The sequence below is a fragment of the Equus asinus genome, chromosome X, assembly GCF_041296235.1.
Source record: "Equus asinus isolate D_3611 breed Donkey chromosome X, EquAss-T2T_v2, whole genome shotgun sequence".
Lineage (NCBI taxonomy): Eukaryota > Metazoa > Chordata > Mammalia > Perissodactyla > Equidae > Equus > Equus asinus.
Window position 1 is genome coordinate 35,296,959 of NC_091820.1, and position 27,641 is coordinate 35,324,599.

At 37.4% G+C, this 27,641-nt stretch overlaps 1 protein-coding gene and 1 pseudogene across 2 annotated transcripts in view; both read right to left on the reverse strand.

Annotated features, from left to right (window-relative positions):
* The window catches only part of FAM120C (family with sequence similarity 120 member C), a 99,264-nt gene that overhangs the window by 39,553 nt on the left and 32,070 nt on the right, over positions 1–27,641 (reverse strand). For both annotated transcript variants that reach the window (XM_070501996.1, XM_014835127.3), the window contains 6 exons: positions 21,601–21,703; positions 20,963–21,039; positions 20,238–20,518; positions 19,160–19,433; positions 18,342–18,513; positions 9,462–9,711 (listed from right to left, as the gene is read on the reverse strand). In XM_070501996.1, the coding sequence (XP_070358097.1) occupies positions 9,462–9,711; positions 18,342–18,513; positions 19,160–19,433; positions 20,238–20,518; positions 20,963–21,039; positions 21,601–21,703 (1,157 nt within the window). The remainder of the gene's footprint in view (positions 1–9,461; positions 9,712–18,341; positions 18,514–19,159; positions 19,434–20,237; positions 20,519–20,962; positions 21,040–21,600; positions 21,704–27,641) is intronic.
* Positions 16,119–17,629, reverse strand: LOC139042796 (NHP2-like protein 1 pseudogene; annotated as a pseudogene).

Below are 27,641 nucleotides of genomic sequence, written 5' to 3' on the forward strand. Positions count from 1 at the left end.
AATATAGTTTTACTGGATATAAGATTAACATTTGAGGGGCCGGCTCCGTGGCCGAGTTGTTAAGTTTGCGTGCTCCGCTGCAGCGGCCCAGGGTTCGGATCCTGGGCACGGACATGGCACCACTCGTCAGGCCACATTGAGGCAGCGTCCCACATCCCACAACCAGAAGGACCAGCAACTAAGATATGCAACTGTGTACAGGGGGGTTTGGGGAGAAAAAGCAGAAAAAAAAAAGATTGGCAACAGTTGTTAGCCCAGGTGCCAATCCTTAAAAAAAAAAAAAAAAAGATTAACATTTGAGTGCTTCATATTTCAGCACATTGAATTATGTTGTCCCAATGCCTTCTGGTCCCCACTATTTCTGATGAGAATCTAACATTTGTGGTTCCCTTGCATGTGATGAGGTGTTTTTTTCTTACAACATTCAAGATGCTCTCTTTGTCTTTGGCTTTCATCATTTTGACCATGATATACCTGGTGTAGTTCTCTTTGTGTTTATCATACAGAGTTCACTGAACTTCTTGGATGTATAGATTAATGATTTTCATAAAATCTTGGAAGTTTTCAGCTATTATTTTTTGGAACATTATTTTCTATCCCTTTCTCTCTCTCCTCTCCTTCTGGTACTTCAGTTGCATGTATGTTGGTTCACTTAATGGTGTCACTCATTTCTCTGAGGCTCTGTTCAGTTTTCTTTATTCTTTTGTTTCTCTGCTCTTCAGATAACATAATCTCTATTAATCTGTCTTCAAGTTTGCTTTTCTTTCTTCTGCCAGCTCAATTCTACTGTTGATCCTCTCTAGTAAGTTTTTCATTTTAATTTATTTTACTTTTCACCTCTAGAATATTCACTTGGTTCTTTTTAATACTTTTTCTTTATTGATATCCTCTATTTGAGGAGACACTGTCATCACAATGTCTCCTTTTAATTGTTTATGCATGCTTTCATCTAGTTCTTTGAACATATTTAAAATAATTGCTTTGAAGTCTTTGTCGGCTAAGTTTACCATCTAGGCCCCTTCAAAAGTCTGCTTTATTTACCGAGAATAGGCCATACTTTCATCTTTCTTAGAGTGTCTTGGAAGTTTTTGTAGAAAACTGGATATTTTAGATAATATAATATGACAATACTGGATAATGACCCCACCCTCCAGCCCAAGGCTGGTTGATGTTGCTTGCTTATTGTTCTCTTGTTCATTATTTAGTGACTTGGCTGCACTAATTCTGTGAAATCTATTTCCTATGCAGGGTGTTGCCTCTGATGTTTCTACTGAGAGCTTTCCCCCTTGTTTTTATCTTTTAGCTTGGCAATCTAGACGTCGCCCGTGGGTCAGCATAAGCCACTAATTGGTCAAAGATTAAGCTTAAGTCCTCTTAGCCAGTTAGATTTTTACCCTTTACCATTGAATATATGTGTGGAGTAAGGCTACTATAATAATTCAGGGAGCTGACACTTTTTTGCCCCACATTCAGTGAGGGACTAGTAGTTTGGAGGTTCCTTCTCTGATCATTGCTGAGAAGGCACAGCTTTGGGTATTGACAGTCTTCCAGACTGGCAGGGATGAGTTTGACTTTAGTTTTAAGCCTGGCTTCCTAGGAGTTGCCTTTGGGTGACAGAAGTTTATTGCTCAGTCAATGTTTGTCCAGAAGTCGTGTTTCAGTTCCTTGTGTCAGTGAAGTATCTGCCCTGTGTTGATGGGTCTTTGTGTGGTTGGGGGAATGCTTTCAAGTCTGCTCCATGTCCTGTTCTAGTTGCTCCCAAGTAGGTGCCATCTAAGCATGCACATATCCTTCCTGATCCCCAGAGTTGACTATGATCACAGGAGGGCTCCTCTTGACTGTTTCTTTCCCTGGTTCTCTCTAGAAAACTTCTGGATGCTCTGCAGTTTTGCTTGTATCAAGCAGCTACTAGCCTCCTCTTAATTCCTCACCATCAAGATCCCTATTGTTCTTGACATGCTCTTAGACATGGAATTCTCCATGCTCTTTTCCAAATAAAGACAGTCCCTTCAGGCAGAGGCATGGAGCTCCTCATTCCTATGGCCTGCTACCCGCCCCAGAAGAACTCCTGGTCATTGCACCAGAGGTGGGGCTGCTTTTCCCAGAGTGACAAGTGACACACCTGCTCTACAAGTGGGCATTGAGGATGGGGGTGGAGCTGAGGTCTTTTTGGCTTGACCCTCTCAGTAAGGAAACTCCTTCCTACACGTGAGGTGGAAGGGGATGATTGAGGCCCAGAGTATTCTTGGCAAGCTGCCCCTGGATTAGAGCTTCTGCCCTGAGTTGGAGACTAGGTAGGTGATCCTCTTTACCATACCTACCTGGACACAGGGCTGGTATCATGAGAAATGACAGTATTCCCCTCCCAGGGTGAAACTATATCCCAAGAATGGGAGCTGAGAGGAAAAGGAGCACCCATCTTCTGGGCTATCTATGCCTGAGGGTTAAATGATTTAAAAATATTATTTTAAGTTAAGTTGTAATTTTTCTGGGGAGAGGGTTTGCCCACCTCCTTGCAGTGCCCTTCTGGAAGTCCTATCCTCTGTCTTCCTTTTTTTTTCTTGTGGTAAAATATACATAACATAATATTAACCGCTTTAATAATTATTAAGTGTACAGTTCAGTGGCATTAAGTACATTCACTTTATGGTGCACCATCCCACCACTCATCTCCAGAAATTTTTCTTCTTCTCAACTTGAAACTCATACCTATTAAACACTAACTCCTCATTCCCTCCTCCCCTCATCCCCCAGAAACCACAATTATACTTTATATCTCTGAATTTGACTACTCTAGGTACCTTATATAAGTGAAATCATACAATATTTGTCCTTCTGTGGCTGGCTTACTTCACTCAGTATAATATCTTCAAGGTTCAGCCATGTTGTAGCATGTATCAGAATTTCCTTCCTTTTTAAGTTTGAATAATTTTCCATTGTATGCATATACCACCTTTTGTTTATCAATTCATCCACTGATGTAAATGAATTGCTTCCATCTTTTGACTATTGTTAATCTTCTTCTGGTTCTGTTGTATGTGATAAGTTGTTTTTCTCTTGCTTCTTTCAAGACTGTCTTTTAACAGTGTCTAAGTGTGGATCTTTGAGTTTATACTACTTGGAGTTTTTGATCTTGGGTGTCTAGATTTAAGTTTTTCATCAAATTTGGGAAGTTTTCAATTCTTATTTCTTCATATATTTTCTAACCACCCCCTCTCTCCTGGGTCACCTATTATGCATATATTGGCATGCTTGATGTTGTCCTACAGGTCTCTTAGACTCTTTTCATCTTTACTCATTCTTTTTACATTTTATCTTCAGATTGGATAATCTCTATTGATCTATCTTCAAGTTCACTGATTTTTTTCTTTTCTCAGCTCAAATTTGCTGCTGAGCTCCTCAAGTTAATTTTTCATTTCAATTGTTGTACTTTTCAACTCCAGAATATCTATTTGGTTTCTTTTTGTAATTTCTATCTCTTTATTGCTATTCCCTATTTGGTGAGTCATTGCTATCATATTTTAATTCTTTAAATATTGTTTCCTTTAGTTATTTGAACATATTTATAGTAGCTGATTAAAAGTCTTTATTTACTATGTCCTACCTCCATACTCCCTCAGAGACAGTTTCTACTGACTGCTTTTTGTCCTGTGTATGAGCCATACATTATTATTTTTCTTTGCAAGTCTTGTAATTTTTTGTTGGACATTGGACAGTTTTGATAATATATCATAGCAACTCTGGACTTTTCACTCCCCCCCAAGCATTGTTGTTGCTGCTGTTTTTGTTTGTTTAGTAGCGTCTGGATGAATTTTGGAGAGTCTGTCTTTCCTGCAGTGTGTGGCCTGATGTCCCTGCTCAAATTTTTATTTTTAATTCTTTTCATTTTTAAGCCTAGCTTCCTAGGAGTCTCCCTCGGATCTCCATAAGCTTACTAGCTAATGATTAGTCAAATGTTATGCAGAAACATCTTGAGACAATAAAACTTCCATTTCTGCTGAGGAGATCTATGTGTAGGTTGGGGCATACATTAAAAATTTAGGCAGTTTATAAGTCTGGCTTTTATTTTTACCTTGTGCAGGTCTCATGTTCAGCCAGGTATGAATATGTGATTGGGGCTCTCTCTCCAGTCTTTTCTGAGTGTGTATGCAACCCTACACATGTACACAACCTTCCAGACTCCCAGGAATATATGGGAGCTTATCAAAATCCTTTATTACTGTCATATTGCCCAGATCTCCCATTTAAATTCTTGGCATGGTGTATCGCAAACAAAGGCAACTGAGGTGTTTGCCTTCCCTGATTGTTTGCCAATGTTTTTACTATTGTTTTTGACAACATCCTGGGCTTGAGACTTCTTTATTTATTTTCATTTACAAAATTCCTTCCTTGCCTCAAGATTAGTTAAATCATTGCTTAGTTTTTATTCTACCTTTTATCTTTCTTTGTCTTTGCATTTATCTCTATAATCAATCCATCTGGAATTTATGTGAGGCAAGGCTCTAGCTTGATGTTTTCTCCCCAAATACCAATCCAATTTTCTCAACAATTATTGAAAACTTCATCCATCCCTCATTGATATGTGAAACTTCTTTAGCATACTTTAAATTGTCATATTCTAGGGTCTTACTCAGTATTATATGTTCTAAAATAATGACCTATCAATTTTTGTGCCAGTATCAATCATTTTAGCATGAGTTTATAATACTCTTTGGTATTTTTTTTGTTTGAACCAAGATTCCTCTTATTGTTCTTTTTAAAAAATTCCAAGCTATTCTTGTTCATTTGCTTTTCCCAACAAACTTTAGAATTATTCTGTCAGGTGAACAAAAACTAGTTCTTATATACCTTTACTCTTTATATTTCAAGATGGCACTGGTTAACTCAAATGCCCTTTTACAGCTGGGAATAAATCTGCTGCTTCTTAATAGAACTGCTTCTCATAAGAGACTCCTCAACTTCACCCATGAATCTAGAGGACTGAACTTGTCCAATTTTATGTTCTATTTCTGGAAAACTGTTCAGATTTGAATGAACCTTTGCTAAAAATGATAGGGCCTTGGTGTATGCCTCTTCACATTCAACAGGGATGCACCTCACCCCTAGAAGCCTGACAGAGTCCCTCATTATCCCTCCCTCCTCAGTGGTGACTATTGCATGTGTAAAGGTTCTGCCTTCCCCAAACTGTATCAACCTGTCCTAGTAGACTCTCATTTCTCTAGGCCAACTATCCAAGAGCTTCACCAATATAAGTTTTAGTCACAACTTCCCTAGCATTACTTTACTTTCATGAGAGGTATCTTTTAACCTACAGTTAGTAAAAGCAATTGAGGAGTTTAGACTCCTAGCACTCAATCAGGCCATAGTTCAATGTTCCTCCTACCCAGTCTCTACCTGATATTGGTGGGCAATGCATTATGTAGGATAAATTAATCTTCATTTAAAGTTGAATTTTAAGTTTCCAACCAGATTTTATGTTAATCTTTAAAACTGTATTTTTCTATCATTTTGTCTTTTAAAAAGCATAGGAATTGGAAGTTGGAGTGACTTAGGTTCAAACTTTGCACTACCCCTTGCTAGCTATGTAAACTTTGAAAGTCACTTATCTGAGCCCATGTTTCCTCATGTATAAATGGAGATAAATAATACTTGCTTTTCAGCACTATTATGAGAATTAGTAGCATCATACACAAAGGGCTGACTTAGCACATTGCCAGGTACATAACATGTAATATTACAGAACCCGTTCTTATGGATTTTATGAAGATTGATCATTACTTTGTGCTTTAATAATGATCTTACATGGGTTACTGATTTATATAGGGCAGTTCCCCCCTACACTAAATGGCTCCAGATGATGCCTCTTCTTTTTGGGTTCTTAGGTCTTTTATTTTTTTTAAGTTATTTTTTATTTTTGGAGGAAGATTAGCCCTGAGCTAACATCTGCTGCCAATCCTCCTCTTTTTGGGGAGTAAGACTGGCCCTGAGATAACATCCATGCCCATCTTCCTCTATTTTATATGTGGAATGCCTACCACAGCATGGCTTGCCAAGCAGTGCCATGTCCGCACCCGGGATCTGAACCGGCGAACCCCAGGCCACGGAAGCGGAAGTGCGCACTTAACCACTGCACCACTGGGCCAACCCCATGGGTTCTGAGGTCTTCTTAAAATCTTTAAAATAATAAGACTATATCTTTTTCCCTGCTTTTAGGCAGTAGGGAATCGCTTACCATTGCTGTCACCAGGACTGATTCTAAGAATAGCTCCTACTCCCTATCTCACCTCCCTTGCAATTTTCCGCTTCTGATCTGTTGTATGCTGGGAAATCAGGTGACCGAATTGTCAAAAATGCATCTAAGTTAAGAATAAATAGGTCGAGCAGGAGGCTAAGGGTTTCTCTTCAGGGGAAGCATATAAAACCTATTAGATTATTAGAGCATAGTCTTTATGATAGCTATTATAGCTGGTCATAAGACATTTTTACTTCTTTTCTTTTTTTTTTTAGGAAGATTAGCCCTGAGCTAACATCTGCTGCCAATCCTCCTCTTTTTGCTGAGGAAGACTGGCCCTGAGCTAACATCCGTGCCCATCTTCCTCTACTTTATATGTGGGACACCTGCCACACCATGGCTGGACAAGTGGTGAGTAGGTCCACACCTGGGTTCTGAATGGGGGAACCCTGGGCCGCCAAAGCAGAACATGTGAACTTAACTGCTGCGCCACTGGGTCAGCCCCTGTAAGTCACCATTCTTAACATATATTAAGCATCTATTATGTGATATTGCCCCTGCATGCATTATCTCAATCCTCAAACAGCTCTGAGAAGTAAGAATTATTATACCCATTTATAGTGAGGAAATAGAAGCTCTAAAAGGCTAAAGTGACTTATCCAAGCTGAAAAGTGCCAAAGCCAGAATTCAAACTAAGGCCTGTCCAGTTTCAAAGCTCAATGCTCTATAAGCCTCTGGTGACTTGAAGGGATTGACTCTCTCTTTGCACAAAAACCTACTTCTTCTACGTCAGCAAATAACTGATGAGAAAGTGTAACAGAAAATAGAATACTATCTTGAATCCCAACAAGATGTATCAAACACCCAGGAATTAATTTAAAATGCAGAAGACCTCTATGGAAAAAAATGAACTCTACTAAGATATAAGGGAAGAGACCTGCATAAAGGGAGAGGTAAACTATGATCTTTGGATGGGAAGACTTAACATTATAAAGATGTCAACTCTCCCCAAATTAATCTATAAATTCATTCATTGACAAAAAATCCCAACAAGATTTTGTGGAAACAGGACTAATTATAAATTATATATGGAAGAATAAAGGCTCCTGTGGTTCAGAAATAGCTAGTACAAGTCTGAAACAAAAAAAAAAAACAAAGAGCAGAGATTTGCCCTAACTAATATTAAAGCAAATTACAAAGCCTTAATAATTGAAACAATGTGATCCTAGCAGGGGATCAAATATAGGCAATGGAACAAAACAGAATCCAGGAATGGACTCATGTATATATAGCTTGGTACAAAGGAGAGGTGGTAATATGAATCAATGGGAAAAGGAGATCATTTAATAAATGGACTTGGGAAAATTGGCTCATCATGTAGAGAAAATAAAATTAGATCTTTCTTATAGCATATACAGAATAAATACCCACTAAAGACCTGACATGGAAGGCAACATTATAAAACTATAAGAAAATGTAGAAAAATATCTTTGTGATCCAGGAGGAGGAAAGAATTTATTAAATAAGATCCCCAAAGCACACACCATAACAGTACAATTTGATGGGTTTGACAAAATTAAAATTAAATACTTCTTGGTTAGAGGTGAAGTGTACCAATATCTGCAATGCACTTGGAAACGAATCAAAAAGGATGGATAAATGGATAGCTAGAAATGGATAGATGGAGAGTTATATGAGACAAATAAGTATAGTAAAATGTTAATTGTAGAATATAAGTGGTGGTCATGTGGGTGTTCAGCATACTATTCTTCCAACTTTTCTATATGTATGAAGTTATGATAATAAAAGGGTGGTGAAAATCAAATACTTTTGTTCAACAAAGATATTGTATATAAAGTTTTAAAGAATTGTGACTGACTGGAAAAGATATTCGATATACACAGAGATATGGAAAAGATATTTGCTATATATGTGTATACACGCACACATATCTAACAAGAAACTTCTGTAATCAACAAGAAAAAGACAAGTAACCTAAAAGAAAATTTGCAAGATAAACAGGTAGTTCAGAGAATGAAAAAACAAATGGCTAATATGTATAAAACAGAAGCTCAATCTTGTGTGTAGTCAAAGAGATGCAAATTAAAATAAAAGATAATACTTGAAGCCCATTGGATGGGCAAAAATTAAGAAGTTATATGATAGCAGTACTGGCAATATTATGAAGAACTAGAAACCCTCATTCATTGTTCATAGGACTATAAATTAGTACAAATATAAGCTAGAGCAATTTGGCAATATTTGGTGAAAAACCTATATGCATATTTTACAGGATCCAATAATTCTACTCCTGAGTATTTACTTCAGATGAACTGACACAGAAACACAAAGAGACAGAGAGAGAGACATCTATGAAGATATTCCCTGCAGCACTGTTTGTAATACCCAAGAACTGGAAAGAACTATCAATCAATAAATGAAATACTGTGATATTAGTATGTGATGGAACATGATCCAGCATTCATGAGGAATGAATCATATGTGAATATGGATAGATCTCAAAAATAACACTGAGTGAAAAATGTAAGAAATAGAATGATATGTACAGCAAAATATTTTTCATGTTAAAAAAGGAAAAAAATATATACATATAAACACTATTGACAGTGCATGGATACATGTGTCTAAACAAATATATAGAAGATAGCTTGGAAGGACACACATAGAATATCCAAGAGTGGATAACTATGGGTAGAGAGGAGAAGGGAACTGGATCAGGAATAAAGACTGAAGGAGACAAAAACCAAATATAAAACCAAATATAAAAAGAGGTCATGCGTGGACTGATGATGACAGTAGATCATAAACCAAGGAGACTATCATAGCAATCAATTTCAGTGTTTCTGAAGTCTAAACAAAACATAAAATGAAAACTTGCCTACCCCAAAACACTGTAAGAATATTTACTTACAGTCTGAGAAAGACAAACACCAGATGATTTCACTCATATGTGGAATATAAACAAGTACTGGGACAAAGAAAACAGTTCAGTGGTTACCAGGGGAAGGAGGGTGAGGGGGTACAGGGAGTGCAGGGGAGCACCTATGTGGTGACAGTCAAGAAATAATGTACAGCTGAAATCTGACATTGATGTAAACTATTATGAACTCAATAAAACACACACACACACACACATTCACTTGCTTAAAGGAAATGTTTAAAAAGTAAAAGAGAAATGAACTGGTCATCTCCCTGTCACATGACTTACCGGAGAACACAGCACATGAGCAGCAGATGAGTGGGGACATTAGCTGGATTGAGCATACTGGGTGTGTCTGACTTCATACAGGCCAGGAAAGCCCGCATCCTTCTGTTCTTGTCCTCAACTGCTTTGCCTAGCCAGAGCTTCTTGAGGTTTGGGCAAGTCCATTCCCGAAATGTCAGTGCAGACACCAGCTCAGGGGTCTGAGGTGACTTCCCTTTATAGGCAGACCACTCTTTAAGGATCACTGAAGGAACTATAAAACAGAAAATGAGGAAAAACAGGCTCTAGAGACTTTCTGAGCATTTCTGCAGCTGGCCACAATTGACAGGATCCATCACATTTCAACATCTTTTTATTTTTTGTCACTATAATTTTTATTGTTAGCAGGAGAAACAGCAGGAGTAGTAAGCATTTTTTGGATGCTTCATTTGAGTTAAGTACTTTACACATAAATGTAAATTCCATTTATTCCTCAGAACAATCCTGAGACAGAAGTATTATGACTATATTATCACAAAACATAGTGCTCATTTTTGAGATGAAGAAACCAAGGCTCAATGTCACACAGTTCTTAATTACTTTAAAACACATTTCTTAAGTAGATGTACCAGGCTAGGCAAAGAAAGAAGTTCAAGGAGGAAATATGTGAATACCTGGCTTCATAACAGACTACAGGACACCCCAAAAGACTTTAAATAATTTCACAAAATTCTCAAAAATCAACATCTTTTAGATTTAGGAAGGTGTAACAGACAAGGAAAACACAGCTGCTGTCTACTTTTAGTGTATCTCAGGCTCCTGAGTTGTGGCTTCTTTCACTTAAGACGTCTAGCATCTACTCAAATACCCAAGCTAGAAACCTGGAAGTCATTCTAGAATCTTTGCTCTCCTTCACCTCCTACACATCTGGTTGTTCCCAAGGTCCTGATGATTCTATTACCTTATCAGCCCTTATATCTGTCCTCTTTTCTTCATCACACCAAATATTGTAGAAGTTCAGATCTCATCTTTCACCTGACAAGAGTCTCCAGAGTGTTGTCCCTGTCTTCATTGCGTCCGGTAGCCCTCACACCCAGGCTCCACAATCACTAGAGTGCTCTTTTTAGAAAACTTTTTAGTTTGAAATAATTATAGATTCACAGGAGTTGTAAAGATAGTAGAGAGAGGTCCTATGTATCCTTTACCCAGTTTTCCCCAATGGTTATGTCTAAAATAATTATAATACAATATCCAAGCTAGGAAATTGACAGTGGTATAATTGTGTATATAGTTCTCTGCCATGTTTAGATTTGTGTAACCACTACTGCAATCAAGATATAGAACTACTCCATAACCACAAAGATCTCCCTTCTGCTACCCCTTATATGGTCACACTCAACGTCCTCCAGCACTATCTGTAATTCCTGGCAACCACTAATCTGTTCTCCATCTCTATAATTTTGTCAATTTGAGAATGTTATATAAATGGAATCATACAGTATGTGACCTTTTGAGACTGGCGTTTTCACTCAGCATAATGCCTTTAAGATCCATTCATGTTGTTGCATGTATCAATAATTCATTCCTTTTTTTGTTGAGTAGTATTCCATGGTATGGATGTACCACAGTTTAACCACTCACCTTTTAAATGATGTTTGGGCTGTTTCCAGTTTGAGGCTCTTATGAATAAAGCTTTGTGTGCAACTTCCTGCATGAAAATAAGTCTTCATTTCTCTGGGATAAATGCCCAAAAGACTAAGTGCTGAGTTGTATGGTAAGTCTATTTTTAGTTTTGAAATGAATGGCCAAATTACTTCCCAGAGCAGGGGTACCCTTTTACATTCCCACCAGCAAATTTATGAGTGATCCAGTTTCTCCACATCCAATTCAGCATGTGGTATCCTCACCATTATTTTAGCCATTCTGATAGGTATGTGGTGATACTTCATTGTGGTTTTAATTTGCACTTCTCTAATGGCTAATGATGCTGAACATCTTTCCATGTCTTCATTTGCCATATGTAAATTTCTTCAGTGAAATGTCTGAGCACGTATTTTGATGATTTTCTAACTAGATTGTTTTTATAACGTTCAGTTTTGAGTTATTCATATATTTTAGATATTAATCTAGATATGTGGTACTTGTTCATCTACAGATGTCCAATTGATCTGGCACCATTTGTTAAAAAGACTAGCCTTCCTGCAATCAAGTGCTTCTGCAGCTTTGTCAAAAATCACTTGGCTGTACTTGTATGAGGCTATTTCTGGGTTCCCTATTAGGTTCCATTGATCTATGTGTTTACACCACTGCCAATACCACATAGTCTTAATTATAATAGCTACATGATAAATCTTGTAATCAGGTAAAGTGATTGCTCCCAATTTATTATTCTTTTTCAAAAATGTTTTAGCTATTCTAGTTCCTTTGTCTTTCCATATAAATATTAGAATAATCTTGTTTATATCTACAAAGAATCCTGCCAGGATTTGGATAGAAATTGTGTTAAATATGTGTATCAATTTGGAGAGGATTCTTTATTATGTTGAGTCTTCTAATTCATGGACATTTACGTAGGTCTCCATTGCTTTCTTCCATCAGCATTTTGTAATTTTCAGCATACAGATCCTGAGCATTTTTTGTTAAATTTATACCTACGTATTTCACTTTCTTTGGAGGGACTGTAAATGGTATTGCATTTTTTATTTCAGTTCCACATATTCCTTGTTAGTATAGAGAAATACAATTAAATTCTGTATGTTTATTTTATATCCTTCTAGGAGTTTTGTTGTAGATTCCTTGAGGTTTTCTACATAGACTATGTGTCATCTGCAATTAGGGACAGTTTTATTTCTTCTTTTCTGATCTGTATGCCTTCTATTTTGTTTTCTTGCCTTCCTGTGCTGGCTAGAACTTCCAGTACTATTGAAGAGCACTGGTAAGGGCGGACATCCTAGCCTTGTTCCTGATTTTAGGAGAAAAACATTCAGTCTTTCACGATTAAGTATAATGTTAGCTGTAGGATTTTTGTAGATGTTCTTTATCAAGCTGAAGTAATTCCCTGTATTCCTAGCTTTCTGAGTTTTTTAATCATGAATTGTCAAATTTTGTCAAATGTTTTCAGCATCCATTGAGATGATCATGTTATTTTTCTTATTTAGCCTGTTTATATGGTGGATTACATTGCTTGATTGTTCAAATATTGAACCACCCTTACAACCATGTAATAAACCCTACTTGGCCATGGTGTATAATTCTTTTTATATGTTGCTGAATTCTATTGACTAATGTTTTGTTAAGAATTTTTACATCAATACTGATGAGGGATATCAGTCTGAAGAGTTGTTTTATGTACTCTCTATATCTGATTTTAATATTGGGGCAATACTGGCTTCATAGAATGAGTTGGGAAGTGTTCTCTCTTCTGTTTCTGAAAAGGACTGTGTAGAATTGATGTTAATTCTTTGTTAAATATTTGGGAGAATTCTCGAGTGAAACCAATTGAGTCAGATTCCTTTTTAGGGAAGTTTTAAATTAAATTTCATTAATATTTATAGGGATATTCAAATTATCTATTTTATATTAGATGAGTTGTGGTAGTCTGTATATTTTGAGAAATTGGTCTATTTTGTCTAAGTTGTCAAATTTATGTAGAGCTGTTTACAGTATTCCCATACAATCCTTTTGATGTCTGCAGGCTCTGTGGTGATATTCTGTCCTTCTTTTTTTTCTTCCTTTATTGAAGTATAGTTGACATACATTATGTCAGTTTCAAGTGTACAACATCATGATTCTACATTTATATACATTATGAAATGATCACCACAATAAGTCTAGTAACCATCTATCGCCATACACAGTTATTACAATATTACTGATTATATTCCCTATGCTGTACATTATATATCTGTAACTTACTTATTTTATAACTGAACGTTTGTACCTCTTAATCCCTTTCACCTATTTTGCCCAACCCCCCACCCCACTCCCCTCTGGCAACCACCAGTTTTTTCTCTGTATCTATGAATCTATTTCTGTTTTGTTTGTTCATTTGTTTTGTTTTTTAGATTTCACATATAAGTAAAATTATACAGTATTTGTCTTCCTCTGACTTATTTCGCTTAGCATAATGCCTTCTAGGTCCATCCATGATGTCACAAATGGCAAGATTTCATTCTTTTTTGTGGCTAATAGTCCATTGTATATATAAATACATCTTTTTTTTTTTTTTTGAGGGAGATTAGCCCTGAGCTAACATCTGCTGCCAATCCTCCTCGTTTTGCTGAGGAAGGCTGGCCCTGAGCTAACATCCATGCCCATCTTCCTCTACTTTATATGTGGGATGTCTGCCACAGCATGGCTTGCCAAGCGGAGCTACGTCCGCACTCGGGATCCGAACCAGTGAACCCTGGGCCACCGAAGCGGAACATGCGCACTTAACCGCTGTGCCACCAGGTCGGCCCCTATATACATCTTCTTTATCCATTCATCTATCAATGGACACTTAGGTTGCTTCCACATCTTGGCTATTGCAAATAATGTTGCAACAAATATAGGGGTGCATATACCTTTTCAAATTAGTGTTTTTGTTTTCTTTGGGTAAATACTCAGAAGTGGAATTGCTGGATCATATGGTAGTTTTATTCTTAATTTTTTGAAGAACCTCCATACTGTTTTCCATAGTGGCTGCACCAATTTACATTCCCACCAACAGTGCAGGAGGGTTCCCTTTTCTCCACATCCTTACCAACACTTGTTATCGCTTGTCTTTTTGATAACAGCCATTCTGACAGGTGTGAGGTGATAACTCATTATGGATGTTAGTAATTTGCCTCTTCTCTATTTTTTTCTTTCTTGCTAGAAGATTGTCGATTTTATTGTTCTTTTCAAAGAACCATGTTTTTGTTCTATTGATTTTTCTCTATTGTTTTTCTGTTTTCAATTTCATTGATTTCTGCTCTTGCCTTTGTTATTTCCTCCTTTTGGTTTGTCATGGGTTTAGCTTTCTCCTCTTCTTGTTTCTTGAGGTAAAAGTTTAGATGGCTGATTAGAGACTTTTTGTCTTTAATGTGAGCATTTAGTGCTATAAATTTCTCTCTCAGCAATTATTTAGCTCCATCTCACGAATTTTAATATGCTGTGTTTTTATTTTCATTTAGTTCCATATATTTCTTTCTTTCCCTTGAGACTTCCTCTTTGACCCATGCATTATATACAAGTACTTTGTTATTTTCCAAGTATTTGTAGATTTTCCTGTTATCTTTCTGTTGTTGATTTCTAGTTTGATTCCATAGTGGTCTGAGAATATACTTTGTATGATTTCAATTCTTTTAAATTTACTGAAGTTTGTTTTATGGTCCCGGATATGATCTATCATGGCACATGTTCTGTAGGCCTGTGAAAAAAAAGTGTATTGTGCTCTCGTGAGTTCTCTAAGAGTTAATTAGATCCTATTCATTGATGGTGTTGTTGAGTTCTACATTCTTGCTGATTTTCTGTCTAGTTCTTATACCCATTATTGAGAGGGGACTTGAAGTCTCTAATTATAATTGTGAATATGTCTATTTCTCATTAAGTTCTATCAGTTGCTACATCATATACTTTGTGGCTCTTTTGTTTGGTGATACATATTTAGGATTGCTATGTCTTCTTGGTGGATTGACCAATATGTAATGTCCCTCTCTGTCTCTGGTAATGTTTTTGCTCGGAAGTCTACTTTATGTTGCATTAATATAGCCATTCCCCCTTTCTTTTGATTAATATTTTCATGGTATACCATTTTTCATCCTTTTACTTTCAACCTACCTATATCATTTATATTTGAAGTGAATTTTTTTTAGACAGCATATAGTTGGGTCATGTTTTTTATCCAGCCTGTCAATCTCTGTATTTTAATTGGCATAGTTAGACTACTTACATTTAATGTAATTATTGATATGTTAGTGCTTAAGTCTGTCATTTTTTTTTCTGCTTGTTCTCGCTGTTTTTCATATCTCTGCTTTCTTATTTTTCCCTTCCTATGGGTTACTTGAACTTATTTTAGAATTTCATTTTGATTTATCTGTAGTGTTTTTGAGTGTATCTCTTTGTATAGCTTTTTCAGTGCATTTTATAGGTATTACATTATATATACATAACTTATCACAGTCTACTGGTGTTGACATTTTACCAGTTCAAGGGAAGTGTAGAAATGTGACCTTTGTTATGTCCCTTTACCCTCCCCCATTTATAATTGTCTTAAACATTCTCTCTACAGACATTGAAAACCACACTAAACAGTGTCATAGTTTTTGCTTCAATTGTGAAGCATAATTTGGAAAACTCAAGAGAAGAAGGAAAGTCTACTGTATTTATCAATATTTTTGTTCTTTCTATTGTTTTTTCCTCCCTCCTGAAGTTCCAAGATTCCTCCTTTTATCATTTCCTTTCTGTGTAGAGAACTATCTTAGGGTAGGTCTGCTTGTGAAAAATTATCCTAATTTTCCTTCATTTGAGAATTTCTTGATTCCCTCTTCATTCCTGGAGGATATTTTTGTTTGATAGAATTCTGAGTTGACAATTCTTTTTTTCCAGCTCTTGAAAATATTATGCTACTTCCCTCTGGACTCCACGGCTTCTTATGAGAGGATAGCTGTTATTTGTATTATTTTTCCCCTATAGGTAAAGCATTGTTTCTCCCTGGCTGCTTTCAATAATTTTTCTGTCTTTAGTTTTCAAAGGTTTGACCATGATATACCTTGGCATGGGTTTCTTTGGGCTTACACTGTTTATAATTCACCCAGCTTTTTGAATCTGTGGGCTTACATCTTTTGCCAAATTTGGGACTATTCCAGCCATTATTTCTTTGAATACTTTTATAGTCCCACCCTGTTACTCTTCTCCTTCTGGGACTCTGATTACACAAATATTAGATTTTTTGTTACAGTTCCACTGGTCCCTGTTCATTTTTTCAGTCTATTTTCTCTCTGTTATTCAGATTGGGTAATTTCTATTCTTCTGTCCCCAAGTTCACTGATTATTTCATCTGCTGTCTCCAATCTTCTGTTTAACCCATCTATTGAGTATTTTATTTCAGTTATTGTGTTTTTTAGTTCTTAATTTCCATGTGTTATTTATGTCTTCTATTTCTTTGCTAAGACTTTCTATTTTTAATTTGTATCAAGCATGTTCAGAATCGTTTGTCAAAGCATTTTTATGATGACTGCTTTAAAATCCTTGTTAGGTAATTCAAACATCTGTGTCATCTTAATGTTGGCATCTATTGATCTTCTTTCCTCAGTCAGTTTGAGATCTCAGTTTGAAATCTTTCTGGTTCTTGGTATAATGAAGGATTTTAAGTTGAAACCTGGACATTTGGGGTATTATTTTAAAGACTCTGGATCTTATGTAAATCTTGTGTTTTAGCAGGTCTTTTTCTGACATCACTCTAGTGGGTGAAGACTCCTCACTTGGTATTGTCTGACACCTCCCCAGCAGGGGCAAGTGAGGCACCTTGTTACAGTCTGGCAAGAGTAGAAGTCTAGGCTCTTCATTCAGCCTTTGCTGGTGGGGATATAGGTGGGCCACAGTTTTTCTGTGATGTTTGCCTGGAGTAGAGTGGTTATTATCTAAAAATTTTCTGCTTGCTAGGTTGTTCCTTTTGGGTCCTTTGGCTAGAAAGAAGAGGCTTTTCTTGGGGTTTTTTTTTTAGTATCACAATATTTTATAGCAATAGAAGGTAGCTGGAAATACTACTTGCTAACACAGACATTATGATACACAACCTCTGGGGGAGGAGTTAACAGGGAGAGTGTAGCAGAGGCCACTAGTTTAGACAGAGTCTTTCAATGGTCTGTTGAATTGATTGGATCTGCTGCTTCAGCTGTGAGCCTTCTCTGATGGTGACAGAACAGGCAATGAGAGGCCTAGAGATCTCACAGGTCCAACCCAGGGCCTGCTTGGAGTGCACAAACACAAAGGGCACATTCTTGTCTTCACACAGCAGCAGGAGGTGCAGGATGATCTCCAGGGGCTTGGTGTCTGCACCCATCACAATGAACTCGAGGATGCCTCTGTTGAGGGTTTCAGTGGCTTCACTGGCTCCTTTCTGAAGTTGCTTGTAGTTAACAAGACTCCTGAACAAGGTCCAATAGTTTCTTGGTGAGGTGGGCATCTGTGACCAGGTAGGCCTTCAGATTTACATCAGCCTCAGTCATGGCTGCGGTTCTGCAGTCTCACCACCCTTGGAGCACAGCTGATGTCAGAACACAAGTGCTTGCCTTGGCCTCTTGGGGCTTTTATCGGTCTGCACCTGTTGGTGTTTCTGGGCCGCCAGCTTGTCCCACACCCAGTCTGCGATATATGAGGCAAAAAGAAAACCCAGGGAACTGACTCACCTCTGTGTCATTTCTTGGATCCCAAGGTCCTTAGGTAGTCTGCCTTCTTCTCTTCATGTTCTAGAGTGTCTTGTGATTCTTTTATATATCATATCCTGGGCTTTTAGTTGTATTTAGCAGGAGGAATAGGGAAAAGTATATTTACTTCATCTTCCCAGAAGCAGAAATCTAGAGGGTTCTTTTGAACACACTAATTTGACCATGTCACTGCAGCTTAAAACATCTCAACGGTTCCAACTACCTACAGGATCAAATCCCAAAACAAAACCTCACTGAGGAGGAAACACTGTGTCAGATATACTTCTACATTCCCAAAGTCCAACATGGTTCTTATAAATAGTAATCACTCTGAATGCTTAATGATTAAAGAACTGGGGCTTAAGTTAATGCATTTTCCATATCAATATGTATTCTAGTGAATTATGCATTTTCCTAAAGACTGCTCCATAACCAAAAGTATGATGTGCTTACACAGACATTTTTGCTCTATGTCAAGCTATGAGAGAACTGTCAAAGCCAGAACTACACTTACCTTCCACAGGCAGCCGCCGTCGTATGGCCAGGCGTTCCATTTTCCGCTGTGTCTCTGCCAGACTGAAAAGGACCCCATATACATATTGACGAGCTGACCGGAACAGGAGAGCAGCTGGAGGCAGCTCCATGTTACACTCATCTTCAATACATACAGGGATCTTAATCTCACCCTAAGAAGAAAATGGTTCAGGGGAAAGAAGAAAATAAGTTACCTCAAGGTTTGGAATTGAGCTGAGAAGAACCAGTAGTGAACTGTAGCCTCTGTAGCCTAGCTGCTAAATTTTCTACTTGTATTCAGACAGAGTTTCAGACTAAAAAGAAGCTGTAACAAGCCCAGCTGACCATAGCCAGCTCAAAAGCTATGTTCTATTTTTAAAGTCTCTGCTATGACTGACTATAGCTGACTAAACGGGCAAAGTCTATCTTAGACATTTTGGTGGGGATGGATTTATATGGTAATACTGATGGAGAACAGCTCTGGAGAAGCAGAGGAGGAGGTAAGTAACAAGGGCATAAAGCCTCTTCTTAGATTATGTCCATCCCTAGACCAGAGTCCACGAACTTGGTGCATTATCTTCTCCGAAATCTCACGATCACATTTCTCTTCTCAAGGCCTCATTTACTGCACAGTCCCATCTCCCTGTTGGTCTTGCCTCACCTGAGGCCCTTATACAATGAGGGGTCCCAGTACACTTGGTCTGCTTTTATCTGCCTTCAGACACTAATGATCAGAATTTTCTCTGGTAATTTACGGTTCTAGGAAGTGTGAAGTATAGTGTTAAGAGCAGGGAGATAGGTGCTAATGTGCTCTCTCACCTTAGTGAGGACATGGTAGATATATGGGTACATAAGACCCCTTCGGTGTCTGTGTTCAGCAACTCGCAAGACTTCTGGAGCTACTGGAGGTAAGGGTGGAATGGTAATGTCCATGTGGTTCCTTGTAGACATAGACAGCAGAGATGGGATGTGGGGTTCACCATCACCCAGGCTGGCATCTGAAACTCCAGCATCAATGGGCTGTACCCAGGACCCTCTGTCACCACTTGGATCCTCCCACCCAGGCTGCTGCTGAAGTGTTTCTGTGATGTGACTAAAAAATCGAGAAAGACAATGCAGAAGAGAAAAAGGAGGTTGATAAAGATATTCCAACTCAAGATGTCTGTTCTGATCCCAAGGAATCTTACAAATGCTCTGGAAGTCAGGACACTAGGTTAGCATTGGACCTGATTTTCCTCTCAGTGGCCATCACTGCTCTCCTGGGTTCTTTCATCTGACACAAATCAAAGGGATCAAAAGTCATGGGAACCATTCAGAATCCTTTACACCTTGTAAAAGGCCATATTTAGAGTCTGCTTATGTTCTAAGAGTGTATTACAATTGAAACCTCAAAGCAGCTCTGTTTCCCAGGAATAATCTGCTTGGAGTAATAATCTAAGAACAAATGAGCTAGTATGAAATTCTACTGTTTTAATCCTCAGAACCCTGTTTTAGTTGCTAAGCATTAGTTACAAAGTTATTTAGTTACTACTCAACTGTTTTAATACTTCAACTTTATATAAATTACTTTCATTTGTTTTTACGTTCAATCTACTCCCCTCCCAAATTGAGAAATGACAGCCATGATATGTAGCACAACTATACCAGGGCTTCCCTAACCAGCCGCTATGCTTCCTTTTACCTCAGTGGTCTGGCTAGCTGAAAATTACCACCTGTACAAGTCAAAATGAGCACGAATTGGCCAAGCATAGAGAGAAATTTCCTACTTTGCTTAAAAGCAAAGAGCCACAGAGAAAAGCCAGAAACATACCCTTCCTCACACCCCTACCGAGGTACCAGCAAAAGAATACAGATGCTTCAGAAGTCTGTTCTGTTGGGTGCCTATACAGATACTTACTCAGAGCTGGCTCCATTTGGTTCATCACCATCAGAGGAAGAGGAGTGGGAAGAGTCTGGTCCCAAAGGAGGTGAGGCTTTGGAAGTCAGGTAATTGGGAAACTGAGATGCAGAGGAGTCATAAGAGACAGCCCAATTGGCAAAGGGGCTGTCCTGCAGCACAGGATCCTCAGAAAAAGCATGGGATTCCCCCAAAGCATGGGAGGAGAAGAGAAGAGAGGAGTTGGGTCCCACTGGGAATGGTGGTGGATATTTCATTTTCTGGGGCACATGGTGAGAAAACTAAAGGATAAAAACAGACAGAAAAGCTATTTAACATTTTACCAGGCTCCAAGACGGTTCCTTCAGAAGTTGTAACATAGTGGATGATGCCAGTAGCAGGGATAGTTGGGATACAAAGAATCTACTGAGAATAACAAGAAATAATTCTAACAGTGATGTATGGACAGAATTCTCCAGAGGCAGGACAATGGATCAATCCATGTCTCCTAGAACCATTCTTTGACATTAGCTAATCCATCTTCACAATGCCCTAGTGGTTACTGATTTGGATACTTTCTTTACATAGTCTGCCAGCCTCAAGATGAGAATGTGACATAGGTGTATATAGCCTTGACATTCTGATAACATTGAATCACTCTAATTCCTTAACTCATATTACAAAAGTCAGGAAGCAGTCTGAGTCTAATGCTAACAAATAGTCTCAGCCCTCTTAAAAGATATTACCATAGGCTTTCCAGCAGAGATAGTGCCCATCTGATTTCGTGGAAGGGGAGGATTTCCAAGCCGATTATTCCGAAAACCTGAAGCCAAGAGAAAGGGCTATACTTCAGCCAATCCTAATAATTCTACCGTGTTACATTCTGCTAACCCCGCATCACCTGAAAAATTATTATTAACAAATAAGTTACAATTTATTGAACAGTAACTATGTGCCATGCCAAGAACCTTACATAAATTATTTCGTCTGATAACAACCCTATAAAGTAGGTATCATGAGCCACATTTCATGCAAATGTGACTTGCCAAGATCACACAGCTAGTAAGCAGGAGAGGTGGAATTCAGACTCAGGCCTGACGCCAAAGACAGGGCTATTTTACATATACCAGGCCACAATGGAGGTTAGCCTCAAAAGAAGCCCAATTTAAGGAAATGGCATTGGACCCCATCTATAAACTCAAGAAATCAGGACCCTGTCTCATGTAACCTGTCTTATTACATGGAAATCAACAGAAGAATGTCTACCAAACAGGAATGACTTCTAGGAGAATACAAACAAATGATTCCACTCTGGCCCAGGAGTTCCTGAGTAACTTAGTTTCCCCTATGGACAGAGCAGCTCAGGGGCAGACGGAAGCCTTACCTAGAAAGGAAGAGGGACCCACTGGCAGCGAAGAGAGTTTGGTTGTGACTGAATAGTACTCAACCGCTTTCTTGAATCGCTCTATTTTATCTTCTGTTCTGGACTGGATGTTGGAACGTCAGATGTTCAGAAGAAGAAACAACATAAGAGTGTTTTTATCATACAATTCATAATTTGAGAGTCAAAACAGTAGCAGAAATGAAATATTTAAAGAAACCCAAGAGAGCAATTTTTCAGAAAAGATTACATAGGGAGAAAGCATTATAGAACATAAAATCTGGAATACTTAGAAAAAATTGAGTTTAAAAATAAATAAATAAAGTTTACTTATATTTTGTGCTATTCTAAAATGGTCACATGATCATTAGAAAAAATACGTAAGGATAGGAAAAAAAATTACATAGTAGTACCACGCAAAGATATTTTGGTTATTTCCTTCCAGTATTCTTTAAAATAAAATTTTTTGGGGAGAAGTATTGCTGGTCTATTTTAATACACATATTATTCTATAGTTAATACCATATTCTATGTACAATTTTGTATCCTGCCTTTATTATACTATAAGAAAACTCTGAATGGCTGTACATTTTACCACTATAAATATATACGTACCTATTTCCTTAATACCTGACATTTAGGTTATTTCTCACATTTGGCTATTATAAGGTATGCAGCAAAGAACATATAGGTACATATAAGTTATTTCTGGATTTCAGATTACATCCTTAGGAAAATGTCCCAAAAGTGGAATTATTGGTTCAAAAGGTATGAACATTAAAACCAAAAGCACTTAAACATATACAAAAACCACAATGTGACATCACTATTATATCTACCATAATGGTTAAAATCGAAGATTATAAATATCAAGCACTGGCAAGGATATGGAGCAACTGGAATTCCAGTACATTGCTGGTGGAAACGTATATTGGTACAGTTTGGAAAACAGTTTGCCAACTTCTTGTAAAGTTAAACATATTTACCATATGACACAGCAATCCCACTCCTAATATTTACCCAGGAGAAATGAGTACATATTTTCGCCAAAAGATATGAACAAGAATGCTAACAACAGCTTTATTCATAACAGCCTCAAAGGCTTTATTCATAATAGCCTCAAACTGGAAATAACTCAAATGGATATCAACAGAAGAATGGATAAATTGTGGTATACTATACAGTAATAAAAAAAGAACAAAGTACTGATACATGCAACAATATGGTAAATCTGAAAGACATTATACTGAGTGAAAGAAGAGAAACACAAAAGAGTACATATAAAGTTCAAGCAGAAGCAAAACTAATCTATGGCAACAGAAGTAAAAATACTGTTCACTCCATGTGGTTGACGTTGAGAAGAGGCTTTTCCTTATCAAGCCTTTTCCAATGTAATTCAAAAATTCTCTTGAATATTATTTTATGACCTTCACAGTATTTCATCAAATGGAATATAAGATATTAAGTCATTTCTAATTTCTGATTATAAATAATGCTCAGATAAGCATATTTTTATGTAAGTTTCTTGGGTCCTTTCACAGGGCATATTTTTAGAAGTAGAATTACTAGGTCAAAGGATATGGTCATTCTCATAGACTCTTGACATATGATACTAAATCTCTTTCCAAAACAGATGTCTCAAGTTATATTCTCCTCATCAATGCAGGAGAGTGCCCAATTCATCATTTAGCCCCAATGTTAATTATTTTCTACAAAGAAATCATCTCCTAACTATAACTAACATTTGTTTCTTATAGATAAATTAAAATATATAATCAAAATCAGGAACATTTAAAACATTTATAATCTCATCTCTCAGCACATGTAATTGTTAACACTCCAGGATCTATATATAGCATTCCAGATCTCTTTATTTACATGCGTGCAGGCAAAGAAACACAGAAATCAAAATCTCCAGGTCCTCCAGCCTCACTTAGAAACAAAATAGCTCTGCTTTCTCAAAAACTTGGACTTAATATAATTGTTTGAAAAAAGGGTTCCAAATCTAAAGAATGTTTGCAAATTACTGACTTACAGAATGATATCTACAGGGTTGAGTAATGTTCCATTGTATCAAGGGTCCATCATTTACGTATTCATTATTATTTCCTTATTATATTTAATAACACACATAATAATTGAAAACAATCTCCTAAAAGATATAAGCTATACATGGAGTCTTCCTTAATATCTCCACCTCTGCATCCACTCTCCTCCCCACTGTTACCAGTTTGGTATATGTCCTGTCATAACTTTTGCTGTGTTTATATATACATATGTATGCACACTAATACGGTTTTGCTTTTCTCACATAACTGGAATCATATCATCACATTGTTTTTCAACTTCTTTTTTGCACTTAACAATATGTCTTGTAAACTATTCAGTGTCAGTGAGAATAGATCTATGACCCAATCCCCTGAAATACTGAATTACGTATACTTCCCTCAATGCACCACTCTGTTCTAAGCCCTGACAGGGAAACATTTACTCTCTCTTCAAGGGGCACTTCTATGAAACCTTTACAGTGTTTTTTCCTTTGTTGTACTTATTTACTTGCTTCCTCCTCATTTAAGCTCAAGTTCTGTGAGGACAAAGAATAGTTTAATCATGTTTATATCCTAGTGTCTAGCATGGGACCTTGTCTATAGAAGTTCATTCAGTATTTGATATATGATTGTATTTAATAAAGTCCTACTCTTCTTTTATAGCTTCACAGAGGCCTCAGGTAGCAGAGTAGAACTCAACACTTTGATGTTATTACCTAGTAGTTTTTGTATGTCTGTTTAGAAGAGTTCTCCTCGTAATTCTACAACTGTCAAAAATGATGTTTATAAAAATTATACAGCAACAATGAAAAATGGTTTAAGACACAATGTTAAGTGAAAAAAGATTAATTTTTTTTTGAGGAAGATTAGCCCTGAGCTAATTGCTGCCAATCCTCCTCTTTTCACTGAGGAAGACTGGCCCTGAGCTAACATCTGTGCCCATCTTCCTCTACTTTATACGTGGGATGACTACCACAGCATGGCGTGCCAAGCGGTGCCATGTCCACACCCGGGATCTGAACCGGCAAACCCCGGGCCGCCAAAGCAGAACATGCGCACTTAACCACTGCGCCACTGGGCTGGCCCCTAAAATTTTTTACATTGAGATGACTGCCACATCAAAATGCACATATAAAGGAGACTAAGAAACACTGTAAAATATTTATTGGGGAATTAGGAGCAAAGTCTCTATTTTTTTGTTCTTTTTTTTTAGTGAAAGGGGGGAATCTTTGTTATTAAGAATAGTCATTACCCAAGTTCCAAAATTCATGAAGCTACATAGGGAGCAAAAGTTATAACATTAAAAATATTCATCACTCAGGTTATTTCTATTTTTAATTTTTTTCTTTTTTTTGGTGAGGAATATTGGCCCTTAGCTAACATCTGTCGCCAATCTTCCTCTTTTTCCTTGAGGAAGATTGTTGCTGAGCTAACATCTGTGCCAATCTTCCTCTATTTTATGTGTCATGCCACCACAGCATGGCTTGTCAAGTGGTGCTGGGTCCACAATCGGGATCCAAACCTGCAAACCTAACCACCTCGCACCGGGCTGGCCCCTATTTTTAATTTTTTAAGAAATCTCCATACTATTTTCCATAGTGGCTACACAAGTTTGCATTCCTACCAGCAGTATATGAGGGTTGCCTTTGCCCCACAACCTCTCCAACATTTGCTATTTTTTGTCATGGTAATTATAGCCATTCTGACAGCTGTGAGGTGATATCTCACTGTAGTTTTGATTTGTATTTCTCTAATAATTAGTGATGTTGAATATCTTTTCAAGTGTCTGTTGGCCATGTGTATTTCTTCTTTGGAAAAATGTCTGTTCAGATCCTCCACCCATTTTTTGTTTGGGTTGCTTGTTTTTGTCTTGTTGAGTTGTATGAGTTCTTTATATATTTTGGAGAGTAACCTCTTATTGGCTATATGAGGACTTGAAATCACAATTCAAAGAGATTTATGCACTCTTGTGTTCATGGCAGCATTATTCACAACAGCCAAGATGCAAAAGCAACCCAAGTGCCCTCCAACTGATGAATGGATAAGGGGATAAAGAAGATGTGGGGTGTGTGTATATACATATATACACATACAATGGAATACTGCTCAGCCATAAAAAAGACAAAATCGTCCCATTTTCAGCAACATGGATAGACCTTGAGGGTATGATATTAAGCAAAATAAGCCAGACAGAGAAAGAAGGACAAACACTGCCTGATTTCACTCATATGTGGAAGACAAACAAATACATGGATAAAGAGAACAGATTAGTGGTTACCAGAGGGGAAGGGGGTTGGGGGGTGGGTGAAAGGGGTAAAGGGGCACACATGTATGGTGAGAGATAAAAATTAGACTATTGGTGGTGAGCACGAAGCAGTCTACACAGAAACTGATAAATAATAATGTACACCTGAAATTACACAATGTTATAACCTTATTATAACCCATTATGACCTTAATAAAATAATGGGAAAAAATTCATCACTGAACTGAGCACTTATAAGATTTTTCCTCTGTCTACATACAATGGAAAATTATTCAGCCTTAAAAAGGAAGGAAATTCTAACACATGCTACAACATGAACGAGGCTTGAGGATATTATGCTAAGTGAAATAAGCCAGTTGCAAAAAGACAAATACTGTATGATTCCATTTATATGAGGTACCTAAAGTAGTCAAAATCATAGCGAAAGAAAATAGAATGGTTGCCAGGGGCTGGGGAGAAGGGAAAATGGGGAGTTATCATTTAATGGGTATAGAGTTTCAGTTTTTTTTTTTTTTTTTTTAAGATTTTATTTTTTCCTTTTTCTCCCCAAAGCCCCCCGGTACATAGTTGTGTATTCTTTGTTGTGGGTTCTTCCAGTTGTGGCATGTGGGACGCTGCCTCAGCGTGGTCTGATGAGCAGTACCATGTCCGCGCCCAGGATTCGAACTAACGAAACACTGGGCTGCCTGCTGCGGAGTGCGTGAACTTAACCACTCGGCCACGGGGCCAGCCCCTAGAGTTTCAGTTTTACAAGATGAAAAGAGTTAAAGAGATGGATGATGGTGATGGTTGCACAACATTATGAATGTATTTAATACCACTGAACTATATACTTAAAAATAGCTAAGATGGTAAATTTTATGTTATGTGTATTTTACGACAATAAAAAAAATTGCAAGGAAAATTCATTATCCATCAAAACAGTATCCCTTACTTAACATTAGTATCTCTCCCTACTGAACATGTTGATTTCTTTCTTTGTAGGTCAATCTCTTCCTAATTGTCTGATGCAAACAGCTGAAAGTACAATGCAAATCAACAAAGTGAATAAGCAAAAATGTCATAAGGATCAGCATTTCCTAAAGACAAAGAAAATGGTGAAGGACTACTCACATCATATTGGAAGCTTCAGATAAATGAGGATCTAATGCAGTTAGTATTCAACAATGGTGGAAGAGAGAATTATGAAAAATGATGGAAGGAAATGGACTTGAAAAGAGAATTATTTGAATATCAAAAGAATGTAAGCCTTTTGGAGAAATAAAGCCCAAGTATACTTTTTATAAAAAACAACCCCCTTTATGATTATGCTAGAAAGTTAAAACATGAAGTAACAGATGTTGGATTGTGCTATCACAAATTTTTTTTAGGGAAAATTATGTCCCCAAAACCAAACACTGATTTCATTCTTTATTCATTAAAAAAAAAATCTATAGAGAGGTTTCCTTTCTGGATAAGATGGAGTAAACACATGCTAGCTTGTTCCCACTGAAGGTAGTTATAAAAACCAGGAGAAGCTATTTGAGGACTCTGAAAAATAAAGAGTAGCAAGAGGAATGGGGAAGAAGACCAGAATTCAAATACTACTGAACCACAGGTGAGTTTAGCATTTCTTTTTCCTCCAGTATCCCCCGGTGTGGACAAAATGCAGCCTGGAACCTGGAAGCATCCATTAATGTGGACAGAGAGAATTCCAGGGATGATCCTAGTCTAGTTCTGACTGGAAGAGT